General features: G+C 44.2%; 2 protein-coding genes across 2 annotated transcripts in view; one reads left to right on the top strand and one right to left on the bottom strand.

Annotated features, from left to right (window-relative positions):
* SSH2 (slingshot protein phosphatase 2) overlaps nt 1-20,662 on the bottom strand; it is a 471,054-nt gene that overhangs the window by 323,147 nt on the left and 127,245 nt on the right. The gene's annotated exons all lie outside the window — the stretch shown is intronic.
* The window catches only part of CPD (carboxypeptidase D), a 58,854-nt gene that overhangs the window by 19,202 nt on the left and 18,990 nt on the right, over nt 1-20,662 (top strand). The window contains exons 4-11 of the mRNA XM_083379663.1: nt 520-689; nt 3,945-4,312; nt 6,739-6,930; nt 11,612-11,779; nt 12,661-12,770; nt 14,573-14,675; nt 16,947-17,089; nt 20,012-20,181. Of these exons, the coding sequence (XP_083235789.1) occupies nt 520-689; nt 3,945-4,312; nt 6,739-6,930; nt 11,612-11,779; nt 12,661-12,770; nt 14,573-14,675; nt 16,947-17,089; nt 20,012-20,181 (1,424 nt within the window). The remainder of the gene's footprint in view (nt 1-519; nt 690-3,944; nt 4,313-6,738; nt 6,931-11,611; nt 11,780-12,660; nt 12,771-14,572; nt 14,676-16,946; nt 17,090-20,011; nt 20,182-20,662) is intronic.

The following is a 20,662-nucleotide window of genomic DNA, read 5'->3' as shown; positions in this document are numbered from 1 at the left end:
TTGATTCATCTTTCGCTTTTTACAAGCATGACTCAAAAGCACACAACTGTCCTCTTTGTTTTTCTTGGCATTTTGGATTTGAAAGACCGCCTGTGTTCTCTTTCAGTAGCTACGACAGAAGCAGTCCCCTAGTTCACAGCAAGAGAAATCTAAAACTGCAAGCATAGCTGATAAAATCTATAAAGCAGCTTCACAAGTTTCATTTAATCTAAAAATCAATGCAGGTGTTCATTCTTTCTGGTGATGTTGCCTAGCCGCTCTAAGTCACGTAAAAGTTGTGCTATTTTTTGCCAGTTTTTCCTTGTTCTGTCCCTTACTTTATTTCATTTTGTTTTTATGTACAAGCTTAACAGCACCCTGTAATTTTCCGAGGATGAGAGAAAAAAAAAGAACATTGCACAGGTCGCTTAGCATGAAATTAATAAGTTACTGAGTATGAGAGGAATAATGTAGCCTCATGATATTAACAGATTTTTTTTACCAAGTGTTCTGGATCTAATTCCCATTTATTTAATACAGGTACACATTGGAATTAAAGGTTTTGTGAGAGATGTGGTCACTGGGGCTGCCTTGGAAAATGCAACCATTGCTGTGGCCGGGATTGCTCACAACATTACAACTGGACAGTTCGGTGACTATTACAGATTGTTGGTGCCTGGAACCTACAATATCACAGCTTCTGTCACGGGGTAAAGTATACGGAGCAGGCATAGACAGACGTTGTCACTGCACGTTTTTTTTAGTTCGTCAGAAAAGTTCATTTCTAACTGTACATTTCCCCTGCTCTCTGCACCTGTGGTGATAGCTTATCTGGTAACCATAGTGATTCTCACATGTCCAGCTATGTTATGGTTTCAGTCTGTTTTGTGCGCATGTCTAGAAAAAGTTTCTCACAGTTATTCATTTATTTTCTTTCACTTTGCTGTTAATGTCTGTTAACGTTAGGATGTAGTCAGCTAGCTCTCTTTATATATATATATATATATTTAGTTTAGGTATTTAGTAAGATTATGCGACGTGTTTTATTTTCTTCCTTCATGCACATCATGCATCCTCTGAAGCACGGTCCTTCGCCCTCTACTAAGGTGATTTATACCTTGACAGACGTGTCGGTTATCCTTGGCATAGCTTGTTCTAGTAGAGAGCTGCGTTATGGCAATAGCACTTGTATACCGCTTCGCAGTGCTTTATAGCCCTCTCCGAGCAGTTTACCGAGTCAGCCTATTTGCCCCCAACAGTCTGGGTCCTCATTTTACCGACCTCGGAAGGACGTAAGGCTGAGCCGGTCAGGATCGAACTTCCTAACTGTGGGCAGAGTCAGCCTGCAGTGCTGCATACTAAGCACTGCACCACCAGGGCTCTGCTAATGTTTGTGGAAATGTTAGGAGCCATTCTTGCTGCTTTGTCTCATTTTGCCACAAACGAGGCAGGTGCTGTCGTACGGTCACGCCGCTTGTGCAGACAACAAAAGGGAAGGCACATAGAAAAGCAAGGCAGGAGACCATCAACCTATTTAGCTCCACGAGCGTCACGCTTATTACCTTCAAGGCTTCTCTCTCAAGGGGAATCAAGGGAAGAGGTTGGAACTGCGGCACTGCAAACCGGGTGCTGCAACTAAGCAGACATAAGGGGGCTTTGACACGGGACCCTTGAGTCCAGCTGAGAAACAATAACGTTGCTCTTTGGCCTTTTTTATTGAAAAGTTTTACAGTACATTTTTTAAATAGAAAAAACTCCCTCCCTCCCCCTCCCCTCCCCCCAACCTTCCCCTCCCCTCCCCTCCCTCCTCCCCGACTTCCTCAGAGCTGAATACAGGGTATAAACTTTACAAACTTAAGCTACAATATGCTAACAACAAAAATAAAACATTAAATTCTATCGCACTTTAACTCTCTATAAACATAACTATATTACTAACAAATAACAAGTAACTAATAATACATCGTATAAAACCACTACTTATTCAAATGCTAAATGAAACTTTTTAGTCCCATATTTATTCTGAATATATTCGATCCATCTTCTCCATTCCACAGTATATCTCTGTTGCAATTGTTCTTTCAAATATGCTGAAATCTTTGCCATTTCCGCCAAGTTAGAAACTTTCAAAGTCCACTCTTCTATAGTAGGCAGTTCCTCCTTCTTCCAATATTGCGCTACTATAAGTCTTGCCTTTTTTTTGCCATTGGTAAAACGGGAATAATAACCAGAATGAATCAATGTCGGTCGTCCTCAACTTACGACCACAGTCGAGGTCCAGAACTTAAGCTGCTAAGAGAGGCAGTTGTTAAGTGGACAATGTTCCATTGTACGGCCTTCCTTGCCACTTCTTATTGTGAAGTGAATCCCTGGCACTGCAGTCATTTAGTAACAGGGTTGTGAAGGGAATCTGGCTTCCCCGTTGACTTTGCTTGCCAGAGGGTTTTTTTTTTTTTTGGAAAAGGTGATCACCTCACCTGACCCCGGGAGACCGCAACCGTGACCGTGCAAAGGCTGCAGTGGTTGCAAGGGTGAAAAACGGTCACAGGTCGCTTTATTCAGTGCCTTTGTAACTTTGAACAGTCACTAAATGAACGGTTGTAAGCCGGGGACTACTTTTAAAGTGCTTGGCTTTAAAAATGCTACTATATACAGTGAGGAAACAATACTGTTGTGTTTCATACTAATACTCAGGGCTTTTTTTGTCCTAGAACGCTCAGAACGGAGTTCTGGCACCTTTTTTTGGATAGAACCTTGTAGGGTAGGCAAGGCGAGTTGTATGACATGTGTGAGTTCCAGCACCTTTTTATTTTACAAAAAAAAACATTGCTAATACTAATATATCATAAGCTCCCTTGTATCCTATTAATCTTCTTAGTGTATCTAGTTCTATCAGGCAATCTTGTTACTGTATTTTTATTTTAAAGTTGTTTTCAAAGGGATGATCTCTTTATAGTCACACGTGCGTGAAATGAAGCCTTTCTTGGTATCGCTTAGTTCTAATGTCTTGAAGCCATCATTCCCCTGGTACATTCCCCAGCCGTGCCTTTCCCATGAGGGAGCAAGGATGGTTGGATGAAGCCAGGTCTTAGGGATATGGTACTTGAAGGCCTTGCCAATATGGGGAGGAGATATTTTGTCTCTTCGTGCTTGGTCTGCTCTGTGCCTTTCCAAACTGGGAAGAGTAAATTAAAATTAATCTACTGCTTAGAGAGAACATTTCCGTTGGGAGTTCGCAAAATGTTTTTAATTAAAAATACATTTAAGTTTGAAATGTCTCATCTCGAGTAAAAACTGCTCTGAATCCTTTTGCGAGCGTTTCATATAGACAGGCATCCAAAACGATCAAAGCAGTCTGTTTCAAGCTTGGCAAAAACTGTTTAACCCTCAGAATTTGGAATTTGCTCCCAGTTGGGAGCTCTTGCCATTATTGCCCACTCTCAGAGAGGACCTGCTTTAAAATATTCCAGGTACCCTAAAGCTGGCCTTCCGTAAAAGTCAGGTGCTATTCTGTGGGATGATGAGGCATATTTTTGCCTCCATCCTGTAATGTGGTCTGATCCTAAAGCTAAATAGTAATCTTGTCCTTGAAACAATTCAGGAGTAGAATAACAGAGTTGGAAGGGACCTGGGAGGTCATCTAGTCCAACCCCCTGCTCAAGCAGGAGACCCTAAACCATTTCAGACAAGTGACTGTCTAGTCTCTTCTTAAAAACCTCCAGGGTTGGAGCACCCAGAACTTCTGGAGGCAGGTTGTTCCACTGATTAATCGTTCTGACTGTCAGGAAATTCCTCCTTAGTTCCAGGTTCCAGATTAGCTTCCGTCTGTTGCTTCTTGCCCTGCCTTCAGGCACTTTGGAGAACAGGTTGACCCCAGATGTCTGCATGTAGTAATGGGATTAACGTAAACTCGATTAGGGTCAGCCTAACGGCAAGTTGTTCCCTCTTTTCTCCCCCCCCCCCAGTTATCTGCCAGTCACCACAGAGAACATTGAGGTGAAGGAAGAAAATGCAACTGTAGTGGACTTTTCCTTGCAGCCTGCCGTCGCCGTGTTGACTTCCAGCCCTACCACCAAGGAAGCTCTGATAACTGCCAACAGCTCTCTTGCCAACGCAGCAACTACCACCGCTGTCAACAGATCGGCCTCTGCTCGCCAGGCGATCCAGCCGGATGATTTTCGCCATCACCACTTCCCCGATATGGGCATCTTTCTGAGGAAATACGCCACTGAGTATCCAAACATCACCCGACTCTACTCGGTAGGCAAGTCAGTGGAACAAAGGGAGTTGTATGCGATGGAGATATCGGATAACCCAGGCATTCACGAAGCAGGTAATCTCCCATTATATATTTTTGTTGCATGATCTAGATCAGGGGTCCTCAAACACACACCCCCCAGGTCCGTACCGGGCCGCGGCATGCCACCAACCGGTCCACGCAAAAAAGCAAAGCCCCATCCGTGGGATGCAGGCAGCACACAAAGCCACACATTCTCCGGTCCGTGGAAAAACCTTTCTCCATGGAACCGGTCCCTGGTGCCCAAGATCTAGATCAGGGGACCTCTGATCTAGATTCTGTAGTATTTTGAAAAACGGGAAAAATATTTCTCCCTAGTTTTATGAATTTTGAACAGGTTCTGTTAACTGAGCTACACTTTTTTCAGAGGTTGGAAGACCAATGTCCTGTAATCTTTCCTCATAAAACGAGTTGGTCCAATTTTAATTATTATTTATTTTTTTTAATATATTTGCTCTGAAACAGCCATTTTTAATTGCGGTGATCAGGGCCAACTACACGCAGTAATTATTGTACAGCGACGCCATTGTAGAGCGTTAGGATTTTTGACGGTTTTAATTCTGCTCCTGTAATGAGCAGGTTGAGAGGAATGTTTCAGCGTTCTTCGTTGCGTATTTTTGTTTTTACTGCATCACATTTTTCATCTGTTTCTCTGCCAAGTTAATTTTGTGAGTAGGATAGGAGAGTAACAACATTTGAAGTGTTTCTTTTGCAAGCCCGAGGAAGAACTTCCTGAAGTAGCAAAATACATAAATGCTGATGGACTTCTGAGTTTTAAAATAATCATTGTTAAAGGCCAAGTTAATTGAATTTTAGCTTGAATCTTTAGTTTAAACGTTGAAGTTTTGTCAATAATTTTGAAGGTAGTTTTTTTACTAAAGAGTCTTGTTTAGGCCAAATTGAGTTTTACTTCCTAAGATTCTGTTAACATTATAGACCATTTGTTTGGATCTAAATAAAGCAAAAAAGCTTTATTTTTGCTAATTGCAAAATATTACAATTCCAAAGCATTAGATATGTATGCATTTATAAGGTCCTTATTTATAAATTTGAAGGTTGTCTAATTGCCTTGCATAACTTGTGGCATGAGCAGAGCTTGGATTCATTGGTGGATGGCAGATGGTGTTTTTCAGCTCATGTTTAGAAACTAAACAGCGAGAGAGGAAACTGAAATATCCCTACCTCTCTGTGTGTTCATGTTTGCATGTGTGCTTTGATCGACCTCAGCTTCTACAGGTGATCTACAGGTTTCCTCCTTTAAATTTCTGGGAGTCTACCTCTGTGAAGATCTGACCTGGAAAGTCAATACAACCCAGGTGGCCAGAAAGGCCCAACAGACTCTCAGAGTCTTGCGGAGGAACAGGATAGAACTGTTGTGATTCAGGGTCAGCCTGTGGGTTCGGCAGTTGGGTCGGACGACTCAAGAGGAGGAGGAGGGGGGTGGTAAAGACCTTGCTGAGGGGGTTGAAGATCTTGCTGATGAGAGCCCTCAGCCAGGCCCCTCCCACTTGGTCACCACAGAAACCCAGCTGTGTGAGCCTGACAGCGTGGATGAAGATGACCCACAGCTGGCCCTGTTCAAGGACGCCCGACGCAGGAGGCAGTCAATTAGGAGTAAACAGAGGAAGGCAATGGGGCTTCTCGGAAGGAGGCAGAGAGAAGCCACACCCTGAACTCTATATAAGGGGAATGTGTGGGGAGGGCTGGTTTGCTGAAGGCAACCGCTTGGATAGTTCATGTTTCTTAAAGCTCCTGTTTCTTGGTTGTGTCTTGTTTGTTTTTGTAGCTATAAATTTGGCAGGAGTAATTCCAGCCTCTTGCCGTTTGTAAAGGTTGTCCCTGCCTTTTCTGCAGGGCCAGTAGCAGACTGGTACAGAACAAGAACAACAGCTAATGACCCTCTTTTACCGGTGTACTATAGAGAGCGTCCTCTCGTATGGTATTGTGGTTTGGTATGCGGGTCTGACAGCCGCGGATAGGAAGGCATTACAGAGGGTGGTGAGCACAGCACAAGACATCATGGGCTGTCCCCTGACACCACTGGATGACCTCGCCAGGGCCCGCTGCCTTGGAAGAGTGAGGAAAATTCTCAGGGACGACTCACACCCTGGACGGTATCTCTTTACTCTCCTACCATCGGTAGGAGATACAGGAGTATAGCCAGCCGCACCAACAGGCTGAAGAACAGCTTTTATCTGTGGGCTGTTAGGCTCCTGAACGGGAAATAATAGTTTTATAATTTTATGTATGATTGACTTGGGAGGCCGGTGTGTGCTGTAGTGGTTCACATGGTGTAGTAAGATGGAGGGTTTGCTGTCACTGTGTGTTGGGGGTGGGTGGGAGCACAGAGGGAGGCTCATCTCATCTCAATGTACACATAGTTGTACTTTGACAACAAAGGTTCATTTTTTCATTTCATAGACATGCATGGGCTTAACTGAGCGTCTCTGTTCCTCATCCAGGTGAACCAGAATTCAAGTATATCGCCAACATGCACGGCAACGAAGTAGTAGGAAGGGAATTGCTCCTCAACCTCATAGAGTATCTCTGCAAGAACTACGGGACGGATCCCGAAGTGACTGACTTGATCCAAAATGTTCGGATACACATCATGCCATCCATGAACCCCGACGGCTATGAAAAATCTGTAGAAGGTAGTCTTGCACGTGCAAGCTTTTTTTCTTGCACTTCTAGTAAAGGCGTTGGGCAAAGGAGGGGTGGTGGTGGTTTTAATAAGGCAAAACAGCTCCAGCTTTTTCTCCTATGTGACTCAACTTTAATCCCTAACGTAGGTAAAGAGGCCTCTTTCCTCTCTGCGTTTTAGCCCGGAATTGTTGTGATTCAGGGTCAGCCTGTGGGTTCGGCAGTTGGGTCGGACGACTCAGAGGAGGAGGGGGGTGTTGAAGACCTTGCTGAGGGGGTTGAAGATCTTGCTGATGATAGCCCTCAGGCAGGCCCCTCCCACTTGGTCACCATGGAGACCCAGCTGTGTGAGCCTGACAGTGTGGATGAAGATGACCCACAGCTGGCCCTGTTCAAGGACGCCCGACGCAGGAGGCAGTCAAGTAGGAGTAAACAGGAAGGCAATGGGGCTTCTCGGAAGGAGGCAGAGAGAAGCCACGCCCTGAACTCTTTATAAAGGGAATGTGTGGGGAGGGCTGGTTTGCTGAAAGCAACCGCTCAGATAGTGTTTCAAAGCTCCTGTATCTTGGTTCGTGTCTTGTTTGTTTTTTGTAGTAATAAATTTGGCAGGCGTAATTCCAGCCTCTTGCCGTTTGTAAAGGGGTTGCCTTTTCTGCAGGGCCGGTAGCAGGCTGGTACAGAACAGGAATTTCTTCTTTTCCTTCACTCATCTCCGTTCCTGTTTCCTAACTTTTTCCCTATTGTACTTCATTTATCTCATATTACAGAAGTAAGGACTTTGTCGAGCTTAGCTTGACACTGTGCGGTCGTGTTTTTGTGTGTTTTTTGCCGGCAACAGAGCCCTTGGATCTTTTTTTTTTTTCCTGAGACACACTCTTTTACTTCCTGGCTCATTGCGTTCAGACTCTGACCCTGGTGAAACCAGGCCTCATAGTGCTTATAGGTCAAAACCCGCACTTTAAATTGCATTTGAAGGTCTGTCAGGAGTCAGCGCAGGGCCGAGGGGACAAATGTGATAGCCTGGCAGTGATGGATGCCGGTTAACTTTACACGGGCTTTTGCATTCTGGATCAAACGCAATTTTCAAGTGCATTTTAAGTGCTGCGCCGTGTAAAAGCGCACACTGCAGTCGTTTAAGGAGGTGGTGATTACAGAGAGTCTCTGGATAACCAGGCATTTTTCATTAAGCAATACACCATCCTGTTTTCATGGTTTAACTTAGCAGAGCACTAGAGAAAGGAAATGAAAGTTTACCTCAGCCCAGCCCGCCCAGGCGGGCAGGGAAGGAAGGTATGTTGCGGACCCCGTCAGATAAAGAATTCCAATTGGCAGGGTCCAGAAAGAGGACCTTCTCTGCTGTTGCCCCCCACCCTGTGGAACAGCCTCTTCCCAGAGGAGAGGCAGCCCCCCCCCACACTTACCTGGCCTTCCAAAAAGGCATAAAATCATGGCTTTATGGCCTTGCTTGGGGCTCACGGGAAAGCATGAGGGTGTGGGACTGATTAGCGCCCTGAGGGCCCTCTCTCTGCCTTTTAATTAACTTTTAATGTTGCCTGTTAATCCCTTCCCGCCTCTCTTAATTTGTATATACATTTTGTTTTATGATTTCACACTTTAGAGTGGAATAACAGAGTTGGAAGGGACCTTTTTTTTTGCACACGGCGGCGGAGGCCTAAAGCGAAATGGTTTTACCACCATGGTTATAGATCATCTAGTCCCGTGGTGGCGAACCTATGGCACAGGTGGCACACAGAGCCCTCTCTGTGGGCACGCGCACCATCGCCCCAGTCCTAGGCTTTCAGCTGGGTTTTATAAAAACTTTTCGCTTTAGGCCTTCGCCGCCGTATGCCCCCCCCCCCAAAAAAAAGTTTCAATCATCAATGTCAACTTCTCGTGGGGAAAAAAAAGATCTCGCAAAGTCCAGTCTGCCGTTCCCACTGCAGCCACGCCCACCCGATTGGCCACGCCCACCCAATGGGCCATACCCGCCCGGCACCCGACGATACATAAGTGGGTTTTGGGTTGCAGTTTGGGCACTCGGTCTCTAAAAGGTTCGCCATCACTGATCTAGTCCAACCCCTTGCCCAAAGCAGGAGTCCCTACACCATTTGACAGATGGCAGACTTCATGGCAGTTTCAAAATTTGATAAAATTTAAGATTTTTATCAGCAATTGAAACAGCTGAAGTTTTAGTTTGCTGATTGACTTCAAAGAAGTAACATTGAATGCAGCCCTATAACAACGGAGGATTGGTGATAAGCAATAAAAATTTTTTTAAAAGAGTCGGCCGGTATAATCTTTCTTATTTATTCTACAATAGCTGCCTATCTCACGAATTTGATTCTGTGTCATAAAATAACATCTTAAAATAACCACAAAAACCTTGGACGATGTTGAAAACCCCGGACATAATAGACCAGGGGTCTTCCAACTTGGCTCTCCGATGACTTGTGGACTTCAATTCCCAGAATTCCTCAGCCAGGCACATGTGGAAGACCCCTGTAATAGACACATCTCTGAGGGGTCCTTGGTGCTCTCTGAGCTTGCTGATCTGACACATAGACACAATAGACAGACCTGAACAACATTTATAGATTGTACAAGAGACAATCCATCAGCCCCCAGGAGAAAAAGACTCCAGCAACTCTCCACCAGTAATCAGCACTCAGATCAGCATAGATTAACTCCAAGGTCACCTTCGGACCTTCAGTCAAGAAACTGCCAAACAGTAAACAGCCCAGCCAGAGAATCCCTAAGACCCCCCACCCACCCACCCAGACAGGCAAGACACCAGCATATAAACTGACAGCGAACAGCACTTCTTACCAGCACTGATGATGTTACCTAGTTAGGGTCATGAAAGAGCCTTGGTGGAGCAGTGGGCTAATGCCTCCTTAAGTAACACCAGCTGCCTGCAATGAGTGCAGGTTCGAGTCCCACCAGGCTGAAGGTTGACTCAGCCTTCCATCCTTCCCAGGTAGGTCAAACGAGGACCCAGATTGTTGGGGGCAATTAAGCTGACTTTGTAATAATGCCGCTTGGGGGTGTGTGTGTGAAAGCCCTAATAAGCAGGCATATGCATAGAATGAAGGCTACTGCTAAGCTTGTAAGCCGCCCTGAGTCTTCGGAGAAGGGCGGGATATAAATGGGATTAAAATTAAAAAAAATAAAAAAATAAGTGAAAGGTCCGCAAGCAAACAAGCAAGATCAGAGAGCACCAACCCTGAGCTACAAATATTCTCCTTCATTGAGACCCATCTCTGTTCTCAAGGGATCCAAGGCCTGTTGGGAAAACTATGTCTTAAGACGTCTCTGGACAGCCAGTTGGATCAGGCCAAGTTTTGCCTCAGGGCTCCTGATGTGCCACAGCAGCAACGGCTCCCTTCCCCGGGTCCCATCGTGTGACATTCCAGAGCAGACGAGACCGGCGCAATGCCCTTCCTGCCTGACCTGATGGGAATCCTGCAGGATTCGCACAGTTTACGTAGGAGCAAATAAATAGCAAGGTTAGAAAGAAGGGTTAGTGTCCCAAACGTGCTTTTCCAAAAGGCAACTGGATTTTCTTGGTTCTTTTCCTTGAAAATCATCATCATCATCATCTTCTCCTCCTCCTCCTCCTCTTCTCCTCCTCCTCCTCCTCCTACTCCTTGAAAAAAACCCCAGGAAAATCCAGTTACCTTTTGGAAAAGCAACTGAAGAAGCTTCTTGGGTGAGAAGCGAAACATGTTCAGGGGAAAAAAACGCCAAGAAAGTCTAATTGGTTCTTTTCCTTGAAAATCTTCTTCTCCTTCTCCTTCTCCTTCTCCTTCTCCTCTTCCCTTCCTCCTCCTCCTCCTCCTCCTTCTCCTCCTCCTCCTCCTCCATCTTTTCTTTTTTTTTAAATCCCATTTATATCCCGCCCTTCTCCGAAGACTCAGGGCGGCTTACAATCTAAGAAGCACAAATCAATGTGCTGAGCAATAGCCTTCATTCTATGTATATGCCTGCTTATTAGGGCTTCTTGGGTGAGAAGCAAAACATGTTCAGGGGGGGGGGGGAAACGCCCAAGAAAGTCTAATTGCCTTTTGAACAGCACCTTTGGGACAACCGTGACCTGGATGATTAAGAATCTCCATAGAAGAGAAGACTTAGTATTCATTAGCGTAAGAGCCATGAAATAGGGGCTGTGAAAAAAATGAAAACCATGAAAGTCAGGTTCAATCATGAAAGAAAGACCGAATTTGACAAAAGTCTATAGCTCATGCCTTATTTAGCAAGCCACAACTTGGTGTGTGTGAACGTTAGCTCGTTTGGCTACACCTTGAATTCTTTCTAAAGAGGGATTTTTCCCCCGCAAACTGAGTGTTGGATTAGTATGAATGTTTATAATGGCTTGGGGCCAAGGTATATGGCAGTAACAGCTGCCTCGTGAGCAACAATTTGTGGTTTTTCATATACAGTTAGGTAGGTCTTTACAAGAACTTTTAAAGTTTTTGAGATGTATGAAGTGTTTGGGCGCAGTTTTCATTTCTGTCTCGATGATTACAAAATCTCTTTTTAAGACTTGGTAAAGGAGAATTACAGGGGGAAAAAATGTCTCTTGCTTCACCTTCTTTAAGTTTGGAATGCAGCTTCTGTGTGCAGAAAGGATGGATATTGATCATGGCTAAAAAGCACAGATGGTTCAACCAGGCTCTTGTTCTTTTTTCCCAGGAGACGTATCAGGGATTTTTGGGAGAAACAACAGCAACAACTATGATTTGAACCGGAACTTTCCGGATCAGTTTGTCCAAATTGCCGATCCCCTGCAGCCAGAGACCATAGCTGTTATGAACTGGCTGAAGACCTATCCCTTTGTGCTATCTGCAAATTTGCACGGAGGTAAGAGGAATGCAGACCAGCTGGTATGGAAATGTACAAGCACTTTTATTCTAGACAGAGTTGAGCCCAAGGCCTCACTGCAGGAAAACTTAAACCAATGCATGGAAAGGATTTTCATTATATACGTTTTATCTGATAATAGTTTACAGGTTAGGATTTCTGGCCAAGATCACCCAAAAGAGAGCCTGTAAATTTTTTTTTTTAAAAAGTGTTCGTATTCAGCACACGTGCTCTTATTAGGGTTACTTTGAAAATGATTAGAGTTGGATCGAAAAGAATGCTGCGTGAATTACTTGCTTGATTTGTTTATCCAATTTATTCTTAAATTTATATACCACCCACCTCCCTGTCCAAAGTGACTTTGGGCAGCTTAAAATGTAACCAGATTAAATTGTCTTAGGTTTATTAAAAACAGTTTTGTCTTTTTCCCCCCCAGATTTCTGGAAGCTTGGAAAAAAAAAGACATGCCTGTTTTATTAAGTAGCCCATAGGTGTTGTGCTTGCATGAGGCCCAAAGAACTTCAGAATCATTTTTTAAAAGTATGCACAACCCTGGTTTTGCTGTGTTGCTCTTCTGAAAGTTCTAGTTTCCCCCTTTTGTTGGAGGGGGGCTTAATGAGTACATTTCCTCTGTCCTGGCTCTTGATTTTTAACAACAAGTAGCAAGCAGGTGCTCCCTTGCCGCATCTTGTTGCATTCCCTTTCGTGGATTCTACTCATTGTTATCTTTATTTACCTGGATTAGTTTTGTGGCTGGTTGCGAAATCTTAAGCAAATAGTAGTATTCTTGACTGTGATGGTGAAACAACAGCCTTTTATATTACGATTAATTTACTCAAGAGTGATAAAATCTTGAAAGCTTTTTTTTTTCCCCTTTGCAGGATCTCTGGTGGTGAACTACCCCTTTGATGATGATCAGCTAGGAATTGCCACGTATAGTAAATCCCCCGATGATGCTGTTTTTCAGCAGCTAGCTCTTACCTATGCTAAGGTAACTGTTATTGGAAGGTGGATCCTGGAACCTCTTGAGATCCACTAGCTTACATATCATACACGCTTATATATTGTGATGTGTGGATTATGATTCCTGGGGTGGGGTGGGGGGTTACAAGGAACTTAAGAGAAGTTAGGTTTTTGTTTTTTTAAGCTGTCAGGCTTGCGCAGACAAAGAGCAGTTATATAGCTCATGGTATGTATAAAGCAAGGGACGCGGTGGCTCAGTATGTTAGGACGCTGAGCTTGTCGATCAGAAGGTCGGCAGTTTGGCGGGTCGAATCCCGAGTGCCGCGTAACAGAGTGAGCGCCTGTTACTCGTCCCAGCTTCTGCCAACCTAGCAGTTCGAAAGCATGTAAAAATGCAAGTAGAAAAATAGGGACCACTACGGTGGGAAGGTAACATCCTTCCGTGCGCCTTTGGCATCCAGTCATGCCGGCCACATGACCACGGAGACGTCCTCGGACGAGGGCTGGCTCTTTGGCTTTGAAACGGAGATGAGCACCGGCCCCTAGAGTCGGAAACGACTAGCACGCATGTGCGGGGGAACCTTTACCTTTTATGTATAAAGCATCCACAGTAAGGTACATACAGGAATTAAAAGACAATTCAACTAAAATTTAGCAGGACCTAACGGCGCAATAGTCCAGTGGCATTACCGATTGGACTATTGTTAATTGTAAGTTGTTAGAAAGGCCTTCTGGAAGATATCTTTGTTTTAAATTTCTACTCATTTGAGCTTATTATTTATTATTAAATTTATTTGCCGCCCTTCTCACCCCAAGGTGACTCTGGGAAAGATTCTGTTGGGTAACAGAATAGCAAAAGTGACCCAATTTTAGCCATATAAACTGGGCATATATGATATTTACTATGATGGGGATTATAGTAATATCGTGTATTTATATGCCCTTGGCTTCTTTTTGTTTTTTGTTTATATTAATTACTAGGAGTCCTTGCTAATTATTGCAATATGTAAAATAATATTAATAGACTCGAGAATTAGTTTTACTCATTTCTGGGGAAAAAATGCAGGTCCTTATTATCTTGATTGTAGTTCCTACTAGGTTTTCTTCTGTTAACAGTTTGCTTGGATTTTAGGGAAGTAGAGGGATTTTAATTTAATTTTAAATAGGGACTCTGTGACAATTATGAAACTTGGTGGGTGATCCTCACGTAGCCTAACCTTGTCTCACAGTGTTGCTTAGTTAAAATTGCAAGGGACTAGTATAGTGGATTAACGTTGGGATAAATAGATGGTGATTTTTTTTAACATATTTTAATTTCCCAGTACCATCCACAGGAATAAAAATGCAGTTTAGAGGTGATTGTGTAGAAACTACTTACTCTGTACTCCGTTTGGAGTGGAAGCTGAAAAGTGATATTAAAAAATCCATAGTGGTGTAAGACTTGTGGTTTTTTTTTCCAATCTGAATTTAAGAACGTGTAAACCTGGGTCTCTTTGGGGTCGAGGTGAACTGCTGGTGACATCATGTCCACGTTGTTTTCCCTGAGTGCCTGACCTTTTTCATCTGGCATATTTCAGCAACTAGCTGAAAGACCTTGGATTTCCTGGTTGTCTCCCTTCCAAGTGCTAAACAGGTTCAACCTGCTTAGCTTTATAAAGCCACATGAGATCACGAGGAACTTCACCTTCCCGTGATCTGTTCTATCTATTACGCTACCGCTCAGGCATGGATTAAACGCAAACCCTTTTCACGAAAAGTTTCTCTGAAAAGATTTCGAGCGTAACATAGGAATCAATGGCCTGAACTCAAATTCATATTCTGCTCTTTCAGGAGAACGTGCAAATGTTCCGGGGCCATCCATGCGACAACATATATCCTGATGAATATTTTCCTCACGGCATCACTAACGGAGCAAATTGGTATAATGTTCCAGGTATAAAGCATTAAATGCTGGTGTTTGTGTGTGTGTGGGGGGGGGGCGACAAGATCTGTGGGCCTGTTGTGTGAGAATAAGATTCCTAAATCCCCTTCAGGTTGTTCTGAGCTTCTCAAGATGAGAACTTTTCCTTGTAAGCCAGCCACGATATTTTTTAGGGCTGTGGAAAACATTTTTTAAAAAACAAAACCTTATTTTAACATCAAAACAGTTTTGACTTTGGGATCGAGACCTTTGGATTTGGAACACCTTTATTTGAACTGTTTTGCCCACCACAAATGCTGTTTGCTTGTTATATGTGAATGAAATCTTAGTTTACACGATGTACAAATTACAAGTCAATATTTAATGAGGAAACTGCGTAATGTTCCAAACCCCATTTCCCTGAGTTCCATTTTTTTAAAAAATAAAAATAAAATAAATACTGCCTCCTACTGCTAAACACAGGTGTTTTAAGAAAACAATTCTGTACTCCATTTGGCATTTTCCTTTCTTTTTTTTAGTCCTTTTTCTATTTAATGTTTGCTCTTATTTCACATGACTTTTATTCGCTTCTGTTGACATAAAAGAAGTACCGCTATTTTTTTTTAAGCCATATGTATCGTTGAAAACGATTCTGCTTTCAAACTCCTTTTCCTAAAATGGCATCTTGCTTTACGGGTAGTCCTCGACTTTCAACCATTTATTTTAGTGACCATTCGGAGATAACGGCACTGAAAAAAGTGACCCATGACCTTTTTTCAGAATTTATTTATTTATTTATTTTATTACATTTATATACCGCCCTTTCCCGGAGGACTCAGGGCGGTTTACAGGGAATTAAAAACCAAAAATACAAAAGTTAAAAACCAAGTTTAAAAAAGATTAAATTTATCCCTGTACAAATAAAACCCCAATTAAAATAAATTAATCCTCAGCCTGGGCCAGAGAGCTCGAAGAGCCAGGTCTTCAGGCCCCGGCGGAATGACCGGAGGTCGGGGGCAGTCCTCAGCTCCACGGGCAGCTGGTTCCAGAGGGCCGGCGCTCCCACTGAGAAGGCCCTATCCCTGGGTGTCACCCGCCGGCAATCTCTTACCGGCGGGACCCTGAGAAGACCCTCCCTGTGGGAGCGCACTGGACGAAGAGAACTACGACCGTTGCTGCATCCCCAGGGTCGCGTGGTCAAAATTCAGATGCTTTGGCAACTGGCATGTATTTATGACAATTGCAGTGTCCCGGGGGTGTCACGTGACCCCCTTTGGCGACCTTCTTACAAGCAAAGTCAATGGGAGAAGCCAGATTCACTTTAACAACCACGTTGCAAATTTTAACAACTGCAGTGGTTTCGCTTAACGCCTGTAACAAGAAAGGCCGTCCCATGGGGCAAAAATTCACTTAACAAATGTCTCGCTTAACAACAGAAACCGTGGCAAGAAAGCTCGTAAAATGGGGCAGAACTTATTTAGCAGCCGTCTGGCTTAGCAACAGAAACTTTGAGCTCAGTTGTGACTGTAAGTCGAGGGCTTTTCCTGTCTTTTGTTTCACAACCTCAAAATGTTGTGGTTAGAATTTCACCTCTCTGGGATTAATTTTATTCTCATGATGCCAAGACCTTTTTGCCAGTAGGCCAGGGGTAGGCAAGCTTGGCTCTTTTATGACTGGTGGACTTCAACTCCCAGAATTCCTGAGCCAGCATGGGGGGAACTATGACCCCTTCATGACTGGTGGACTTCCACTCCCAGAATTCCTGAGCCAGCATGGGGGAACTATGACCCCTTGATGACTGGTGGACTTCAACTCCCAGAATTCCTGAGCCAGCATGGGGGAACTATGGCCCCCCTTGATGACTGGTGGACTTCAACTCCCAGAATTCCTCAGCCAGCATGGGGGAACTATGCCCCCCCTTGATGACTGGTGGACTTCAACTCCCAGAATTCCTCAGCCAGCATGGGGACTACGACCATCTTATGACTGGTGGACTTCAACTCCCAGAATTCCTGAGCCAGCATGGGGGAACTATGCCCCCCCCTTGATGACTGGTGGACTTCAACTCCCAGAATTCCTCAGCCAGCATGGGGACTACGACCATCTTATGACTGGTGGACTTCAACTCCCAGAATTCCTGAGCCAGCGTGGCTCAGCTTGGAAACCTCTCCCTTTCCCCTCAGCATGGCTGGCTCAGGAATTCTGGGAGTTGAAGTCCACGAGTCATAAAAGAGCCAAGCTTGCCTCTCTCTTGCATTAGGCAGACGCAGTTAACCCTAACCCTTCTGATCATTCTCGTTCCAGGTGGCATGCAAGATTGGAATTACCTGAACACCAATTGCTTTGAGGTGACTATTGAGTTGGGCTGTGTCAAATATCCCAGGGCAGAAGAATTGCCTAAATACTGGGAGAAGAACCGCCGGTCTCTGCTGCAGTTTATCAAGCAGGTAAGATGATCCGCAGCCCCGCGGGATTAAGAAATTGCTCACCTGTGCTGCTGCATACGGCACAAGGAGAAAAGACAATCGGAATCACAGAGTTGGAAGGGACCTTGGAGGTCATCTAGTCCAACCTCCTGCTCGGGCAGGAAACCCTATATACCATTTCAAACAAAGGGCTGTCCAGTCTCTTCTTAAAAACCTCCAGTGTTGGAGCATTCACAACTTCTGGAGGCAGGTTGTTCCACCGGTTAATTGTTCTGACTGTCAGGAAGTTTCTCCTTAGTTCCAGGTTGCTTCTTTCTTTGATTAGTTTCCTTCCTCCCTCCCTTGGAATAATAGAGTGGGGAGGGACCTTGCCCCCTGCTCAAGCAGGAGACCCTATATAATTTCAGACAAGTGGCTGTCCAGTCTCTTAAAATCCTCCAGGGGTGGAGCACCCACAACTTCTGGTGGCAAGCTGTTCCACTTCTTGATTGTTCTCACTGTCGGGCACTTTCTGTTTAATTCCAGCTTGCTTCTCTCCTTGATTAGTTTCCATCCATTGTTTCTTGTTCTGCCTTCAGGTGCATTGCAGAGTAGGAGACACACACCCCTCTTCTCTAGGGTAGCCCCTCAAATACTGGAATATTGCTATTATGTCCCCCCTCGTCCTTCTTTGCTCCAGACCCAGTTCCTGCAACCATTCTCTGTATGTTTTACTCTCCAGGCTTTTAATCATCTTAGATAATAATCATAATAATCATAATAATCATAATCAATAATAATAATAATAATAATAATAATAATAATAATAATAATAAGTAGTTGGAAGGGACCTTGGAGGTCATCTACTCCAACCCCCTGCTCAGGCAGGAAACCTTATACCAGACATGTCAAACACAAGGCCCGGGGGCCAGATTCGGCCCGCGAAGTGGTTTCATGTGGCCCGTGAAGCCATCCTGGAAACAGTGAGGGAACGGCCCCCACTGCCTTGGCCCTGGCCCAGAGACCCTCCTTCTGCCAGAGACCCTCAGATCTGTCCCACTCCTGTCCAGGCCCCCATAGGCACCCTTGATGCCAACGATGGAGAGCTGGCCACGCCCACCCAGTAGGCCATACGCACTCTAGCCACGCCCACCCAGTAGGCCACACCCACCCAGGCCACACCCACCTGGCCCCCTAAGGGCAACCGCAATGCTGATGCGGCCCTCAATGAAATTGAGTTTGACACCCCTGCCTTATACCATTTCAGGCAAATGGCTGTCCAGTCTCTTCCTAAAAACCTCCAGTGTTGGAGCATTCACCATTTCGGGATGCAGGTTGTTCCACTGGTTAATTGTTCTAACTGTCAGGAAGTTTCTCCTTAGTTCTAGGTTGCTTCTCTCCTTGACTAGTTTCCATCCGTTGCTTCTTGTCCTGCTTTCAGGTGCTTTGGAGAATAGCTTGACTCCCTCTTCTTTGGGGCAGCCCCTGAGATATTGGAACACTGCTATCATGTCACCCCTCACCCTTCTCTTCATTAAACTTGTTGTTGTTGTTGTTAGTTGCGAAGTCGTGTCCGACCCATCGCGACCCTATGGACAATGTTCCTCCAGGCCTTCCTGTCCTCTACCATCTTCTGGAGTCCCTTTAAGCTCACGCCTACTGCTTCAATGACTCAATCCAGCCACCTCCTTCTCTGTCGTCCCCTTCTTCTCTTGCCCTCAATCTTTCCCAGCATTAGGCTCTTCTCCAGTGAGTCCTTCCTTCTCATTAGGTGGCCAAAGTATTTGAGTTTTAGCTTCAGGATCTGGCCTTCTAAAGAGCAGTCAGGGTTGATCTCCTCTAGGACTGACTGGTTTGATCGCCTTGCAGTCCAAGGGACTCGCAGGAGTCTTCTCCAGCACCAGAGTTCAAAGGCTTCAATTCTTTGGCGCTCAGCCTTTCTTATGGTCCAGCTTTCACTGCCATACATTGCAACTAGACATACCTAATTCCAGCAACCGTTCCCTATATGTTTTAGCCTCCAGCCCCCTAATCATCTTTGTTGCTCTTCTCTGTACTCTTTCTAGAGTCTCGACATCTTTTTTACATCGTGGTGACCAAAACTGGATGCAGTATTCCAGGTGTGGCCTTACCAAGGCCTTGTAAAGTGGTATTAGTACTTCACTTGCTCTTCTCTGCACTTTTTCCCTAGCCCTTGTTTCCTCATTGGTTTGGGAAGACACATCAAAGACTAAATAAAATCTTTTTTTTTATAAGGATTTTTATTAGTTTTCCTCTTGCATACATATGTTTGTTTTTCAACCAGCATGCTGTCTGGATTCAAAAGCGCTAATATATAGTCAATTCCTAATCCTTAATTCTTTCCTGTAGCCATTTGTAGAATGACTCCCAGGTTTGGTGGTATTCTGTTTCTTCTTGATCTTTCAGTCTCATCCTTAATCTGTCTATCTCTGCGCATTCCAGTATTTTTTTGATTACTTCTTCCTCTGGTGGTATTCCTTCATTTTTCCAGTATTGCGCAAAGACTTCTTCCAGCTGTTGTGACGTGTAGAACCAAATATAAACTTTGTTTATTAATCTTTTCTGGCATTATACCTAATAGAAAAAATTCAGGATTAAATCCTACATGTTCTCCCAACATTTTTTCTAACCAGGCATGTATCTTTTTCCAACAAGCCTTTGCTTTACCACATGTCCACCAAATACGATAGTACGGGCCTGAGTTATGTTTACATTTCCAGCATCTACCTGACATATTTTTAAACATTTTTGCTAATCTCGCTGGTGGCAAGTGCCATCTATAAAACATTTTAGATAGATTTTCTTTATACGAAGTTGACGTTGTCAATTTATAATTTCTCTCCCATTGTTTTTGCCATTTTTCTACTTCTATATAATTACAGCCAAAAAATTTTGCCCACTTTTTTTGCCAGATGCACAATTCATCCGTCTCTCTTCACTTAGGTTCACCAAGGTGTCAGAGGGTTTGTTTTGGATGCCACAGATGGACGAGGCATCTTGAACGCGACCATCAGCGTGGCCAGCATCGACCATCTAGTCTCCACCTATAAAGCCGGGGATTATTGGCGCCTGCTGACTCCAGGAACGTACAAGATCACGGCGTCTGCCCGAGGGTAAGCCACACACACGGCTTTTTTATTTCTAATATCCGCTGCTTTAGCCTGAGGGCTCTTCTTGAATGCGCTGGAATTAAATCACCTGTTCCCTTCCGGAGAGAAACCGTCGCTGCCATTTTTCAGCTTATTTTTTGTAGGAATTGTAGCGTTTGCTGTCTTCTGCTGTTAAACAAAGGGCGACTTCATTTAAAGCCATTTGCCTGAAATGGTATAAGGTTTCCTGCCTGAGCAGGGGGTTGGACTAGATGACCTCCAAGGTCCCTTCCAACATCATCATCATCATCATCATCATTATTATTATTATTATTATTATTATTATTATTATTATTATTATTATTATAACAAAGTTTAATCGAGTTGCATTGCTGCACCTTGATTAGACTTCAGTTGCTGTTGCTGGAAAGAAGGCCGTGTCTTTTTATTCTGATGCTGGGAAAATACTTCTATAAAGAAGTTGACACTAAATGAACTACAGGTA

The sequence above is a fragment of the Vipera ursinii genome (genome assembly GCF_947247035.1).
Source record: "Vipera ursinii genome assembly, chromosome: 1".
Classification (NCBI taxonomy): domain Eukaryota; kingdom Metazoa; phylum Chordata; class Lepidosauria; order Squamata; family Viperidae; genus Vipera; species Vipera ursinii.
This window is presented reverse-complemented; position numbering and strand designations above follow the sequence as displayed.